The 6,045-nt window shown below is 34.1% G+C and overlaps 1 protein-coding gene across 1 annotated transcript; it reads right to left on the reverse strand.

Annotated features, from left to right (window-relative positions):
• On the reverse strand, positions 1–3,879 carry LOC143235065 (oplophorus-luciferin 2-monooxygenase non-catalytic subunit-like). Its single transcript, XM_076472839.1, has 3 exons — positions 3,603–3,879; positions 1,914–2,753; positions 1–280 (listed from the first exon to the last, which is right to left on the reverse strand). The coding sequence occupies exons 1-3, from the start codon at positions 3,607–3,609 to the stop codon at positions 144–146; spliced, it is 984 nt and encodes a 327-aa protein (XP_076328954.1). The 5' UTR covers positions 3,610–3,879; the 3' UTR covers positions 1–143.
• Positions 3,880–6,045: the final 2,166 nt, after the last annotated feature.

The raw sequence follows: 6,045 nt of genomic DNA on the forward strand, positions 1-6,045 counted from the left end.
TTTACTGTATAAACTAAAGCACATTTATTCCAGAGCGTATGTAAAACACAAAAAAATATTGCAAATGCATGAAGCGAATCGTCAAACAGATACGTGATATTGTTTAGACTCGTCACCAATATTTGCATCTCTTTGGCATCAATCTAACACTCTTCAAGCTCTTCCACTGTGTATGACTGTATAGCTCTACCATCGTGACAAATCATTGCGCCGATATACGGCCAATAACTTTTGTTTTCGACGATCCATTTGACGTGACAGTCGCAGTAGAACGGGTTATCTAGATACATAAACAAAAGGCAAACTGAAATTTCCTGTTTAAATCATATTCGTGAAAAAGAAAATGTTCTTTTAAAAAGGTTGTAGTTAAGGTTAACACATTTCTTATACAAAACGTAACTAATAATATTCACGTATTATAAGTTTTCGTATTGACTTGTTTAAACAAAATTTTAAATTTAGTTCCATTATAACAACATAATTTTACAGTACTTAGAACTTTCAACTAAGCAGAGACCCAAAAATATCTAGAACCATAGACGCAAAGCGTATGCATAATTACTTGTACTAAATGCATAAAAATAACGTCATTTGCATGAAAACATACAAATAAACGAATATTTTGTATGACAAGAATCATACTTTTGTTAAGAAGCAAGCCAAATTTATAAGACTCCAAATTACAAGTAATTGAGATTATAAAACCTAATTCAGCAGGTATTCAAACTATAAGGAGAGAGGGTCTTTAACAGAGTATGGAAACACAATTTCATACGATTATAGCTGTGCTTCTAAAATTACGATCATGTGATAGTAATATATCCTATACATAAAACCAAATGCTATAAAATGGCCCTAAAATGTTATCAATGAGATTATCGATATAACATCTGTCCAAAGGGCAAAAACATTCGAATAACTAGTCTTCACTGTTCTTGTGGAAACAGAAAAGTTTGAACAGCTTAACTTTAACAGAATTATGGTCCCACAAACAACACAATAAGTGCTTCGTGGCAATACCCTAACCTGCAAAGTGAAGACTATAGTCATGGTAGGTAACTCCCCCCCCGATAAAAAAAAACTGCTCTTTGGAGCTGGACTTTCCTTCTGGAGCCACTAACAGTGTAGTAAACAAAGATTTGAAGTTAACGCAAGCTCACCAGTTCCGAGTTTACAAGCATCCAAATACACTTTGAAATCAACGAATATTTTTGTAAGAAAGACATCTGAAGAAAGTATATCACGGCAATTCCTTTTTACTACATACCTGTCAAGTCTTACGATACAGCTTCAATTAACTATTATGTTTTGTACCTTCTTAAACTTCTACTTGAAAGTCGCAAACCCACGGCATTAGCTACCTTGTAGAAAGGTACATAAGAGGTTAGAACAGCATTGGGATGGCTCTTGCCCGAGGAAACACAATATTGTGGAAATATTACTATAGTACACTGTTTAGAAGCAGGGAAATGGAAAAACAAGATCATAGAGGAAGGTACAATTTTTAATATTTACACTTTAATTATCGTTTCCAAAAAAAATGTTAATGATCCGTTGTACTTTATTACATTTGTTGTACTTGAGTAACTGATTATCCAGTTTAACGTACTTTCACATAAAAGGTTAACATGTTGTAAAAATGTGTAAAATTTTTGAATCCCGCAACTGAAGTTATCGAACAGAAACTCTCATCAGTTAAGTTACTTCATTTTACTCACTATACTTTTTTTACTCACTATACTCTTACTTTTCGCTTCATTGATTACGAAGAGAAACATTTGGCAGGTCTTATTGGCAATGCCTTGCCGCTGGTAAATCTTAGAATTAGCTTATGGCAATTCATTGGTTGGAAATTAAAACATTTGATTAAAATATTTGGAAATGAAAGTAAATTACCAATAGACTAGTCTCACCTTTCAGAACAATTGCCCTTCCTTCGAATTTGACAATATTCTCGAGATATGGCTGGAAAGCTTCAGCTTTTAAAGTTGTCAGTAAATTATTAATTAGAAGAAGTTCGGATCTCTTTAGACCTACTAAAGCGCCATTAGACACATCATAAATCTTATTGTTTTCTAGAGCAATAGAAATATAATCCACCGTTGTCTGAACAAAGTAAAAAACATTATCTTGTAACATAGTGATTAGGTTATCTCGTAGGTCTAATCTCTGAAGGCTTGCTAGATGTTGGAAAGCGTACTGACCAACACTTTGAATTTTATTGTTTCTCAAAGATATGAATTGTAGTAATTGTTTTCCAAATGCGTTATCGGGGACCTCTATAAGACTATTATTTTCTAAGTTTATATATTGTAGTCGGCCCAGTTTGGATATTGCTTGAAATACAGATGATGAAAAAATGGCATTGTTTGACATATCTATCAATTCTGCAAAAGGCTCGGAACCAGCAAATGCGTTGTCTTCTACAGTATAAAGGTTAAGATTACCAGTTATTCTAAAAGAATAAAATTTTGCCGGTCCGAAGAGCCGAGACGGTATTTTAGATACGGTAGTGTTTTTCATGTGGAATGTACCAAATGCTCCGAAATCTTCGAATTTTTGCTTAAAGGATTCAACAACTTCGTCAGTAGTTTCAGCTTTGTTGCATTGAATTACAGCAGACCCTTCACATTTACATGGCAAGAAGAGCTCTTCTGATGGGCAACCTGATGTGGGAACCCCTTGCCCAGGACCTATGCCCCTGTCTCCTGCTGTGAATATAAGCATGCAGGCAATAGTCACCAAATGTAAACCTGTGGGGAATAAACAAACACAAAATATTCAGTCAACGCTAAAACATATCATGCTCAACGTGTTGAGAAATAATAACTACACTATGAATTATACTGCATATATATATGTGCATGTGTATAGACATATTTACTTGAAATATAGCTTTCATTATAGTAATCAACTCAAAGTTGTTAGCATGTAAAGAAAGAAATAACAAGCATATGAATATGATGCTACAACCAACATAGAATATGATACCATGCAATTTGCGCCGCATTCAGTAGAAAGATCTACTGATATATATCTGAAAAACGCTTCAATAACCAGTGTCAAAGTAAAAAATTGTGTTTAGTTTGTTTCTAAACTCGCGCAAAGCTACAAAAACAATATGCGCGTCAGCTATCCATAATTTTGGACAGATGGCAACTAGTCAAAAACACCCCTGTTACTTTAATCGAAAAAATATATTTCATTTTTACTGCCACAGCACATCCACACCCCCAAAACACGAAAAGTGTTTCTGTTCAATGGGCCACAAACCACAAATCCTCGGAATTAGAGTTTGGCATTGTAACCATTTGGCCACATTAGATGTTAGAGAAATTTTCCTTTCTGATTTAATACACTTTAATTTGAAAGATGCTAGAATAGAAAGAAAACGTGTTGTTATTATTTGCTATTAAGCCTAAAGCTACACAAGGACTATTTGTGCTCTGTTCACAAAAGTGTACGTCCGTAGAATACCATTGTCTCACTGAAGAGCACAGAAAAAATGCTTACAACATAGCAATTTAAAATATATTTACACCTATGAGAATATATATATATAACGTTCTTACCTTATGAGTATATATCTATACCGTTCTTACCTTTCATTTTCAACGACGTACAGGAAACACCACCTTCTGTTCAGTGTCTAATTACAACTAACCACGACTTATTTATGACACACACGATAGTGAACTTTCGTCTAAGTCTCTTGAAGCTATTTGCACGGGTTATCTCTTCCAAATATATAACAACGAACAGAAAGCGTTTCGTGGAAATAGTTAGCTGATAGCAACGGTTGTGAAACGCAGCCCCAAACTAATGTCAGGTTTTTAAGAGTGTTTTCAAGTTTATCGTGTTTCTTGGAAAACAACTCACTCGGTTTGCAGCAATGCCCTGTAAACCAGTCGTGAGCACGTGTCGTAGGAATAAAGTTTTCTGATTGGCTATAAATAATGATTATTATTTTAATATCTTGAGCTAAAATCTGAATGTGAATCTCTAGCCAGTCAACTGTAAAGAACCTGTTTTTGAAGTAATCTCAGTGTCGAAACCTATGGACAAATATATGTCTAAATAAGATGGAACGCTACTTAAAAATAGTTGTTTTTTATCCACAACCTTGCTACTGGTTCATTTTCATGGCATTTGAGCAACATTGTTAATGTTGAATGTTAATTAAAACACAATAACCGCTTATTGTTAACAATGATTATAACACAAAGTAGAATTATAGTTAGTAACAAAAACTCTTAATATCTTGCAGTAAAATTTTGTTATATCATTTCGTTTCCACAGCCATTAATGTACTGTTGTAAAGCTTTCCGAAGTCGTTTCATTATTGCAAAGAAATGATAGCTTTAATTTTTGTATATATATATAAACGATTGCTTAACTCTTGAAAATAAGAAACCCACTTGAAATAAAAATGTATCTCAGAACAGCTGGTATGAGTATTAACACTTTTATTGATAAAGCAGCAAACAACGTTTTGACCTTCTTAGGTCATATTCAGGATAAGATGGCCTAGAAAGGTCGAAACGTATTCTCTGCTTTATTAATAAATGTATTAATACCAATACCAGCCGTTCTGAGATTGCTTAACGTTTTTACTGCCCTCTATAATATATATATCCCTATACAACGAAACACCGCCACGTGAGTTGGGAAGTTTTCACTACCACGAAGAAAGAACATTCCTCTTTAAACTTCACAAAGTTTAACAGTTTCATGACAGAAGTAACGAAGTAGTAAACACACTTCCAGGAAAGAACATCTGTTACTTTATTTAACAGCGACGTTTAGGATAACTGTGCTTCATTGGGTTTAGCAGGACAAGTGTACGACATAGAAAGGATTTGTTTTCGTATACACATGTACGACTTACGACATCCAGTGTATATCGATAACACCAGCTTGAAACATTATACATACACATTCATGTATGTAAATATAAACACTGCTAACTGGTGACATACGTACATAGGTATATATATATATATATAAATGTGCTTGCTCTCTACCAAATGAACCTAGTAAACCAGAACAGGAAGTTGTCAGTTTCAATATGTCGGTGACTGCATTAACCCTCGTTTTGGTTTCTTTTGGAAGATGAATTTGAAGACGATCATAATGAATGAAGTGGAAATGGAACAAAAATTGATTTATTTTTAACAATTTTAATTGATAACAATTGTTTTGTTAGTCACAGTAGTGATTATTAAACGACCAGTGTTGTTGTAGACAGCAGATGTGAATTTATATTTGTAAAACATGTTCTACACTGAAGCAAAATATTTCTCGCACTGGTACACTTATGTTGACATCTTCATGATGTCATTGTGTAATTTACAAAAGAACAATCGGTTTGGTTTGTTTTGAATTTCGCGTAAAGCTACACGAGGGCTATCTGCGCTAGCCATCCCTAATTTAGCAGTGTAAGACTAGAGGGAAGGTACCTAGTCATCATCACCTACCATCACACCACAACTCCTGAGATACTCTTTTACTAACGAATAGTGGGATTGGCTGTCACATTGCCTCCCGCTAGTACAGTGGTAAGTATACGGATTTACAACGCTAAAATTAGGGGTTAAATTTCTCTCAGTGGGCTCAGCAGATAGTCCGATGTGACTTTGCTATAACACACACCGTCAAATTATAATGCCCCCACGGTTAAAAGGGCGAGAATGTTTGGTGTGGATTCGAACCCGCGACCCTCGGAAGAAACCCTGACACGGTTACGAATCACTATATTGTTGTGGATGAAGTTCTGTTCGAGGTTTTTTTAAAGTATACAAATATAATAATGACCAGAATAACTAAAATAGTTAGCACTAAAATAGTGCTAAAGTCTTGTAGGCTAAATTTTATATTAGATAGAATTATTGCGTTATTTTTACCTCAAATTTCAGTTCTTATAAAATGTTATCACACTTTTATAAACAAGAATTCCATGTAATTGATACTTTTCATTTATAGGTGTGTACTTAACAATAATATAAGTATGGAATTTACCAAATTTCATAACAGTTTGTTTCTAAG

This window comes from Tachypleus tridentatus, chromosome 12 (assembly GCF_004210375.1).
Source record: "Tachypleus tridentatus isolate NWPU-2018 chromosome 12, ASM421037v1, whole genome shotgun sequence".
NCBI classification, from domain to species: domain Eukaryota; kingdom Metazoa; phylum Arthropoda; class Merostomata; order Xiphosura; family Limulidae; genus Tachypleus; species Tachypleus tridentatus.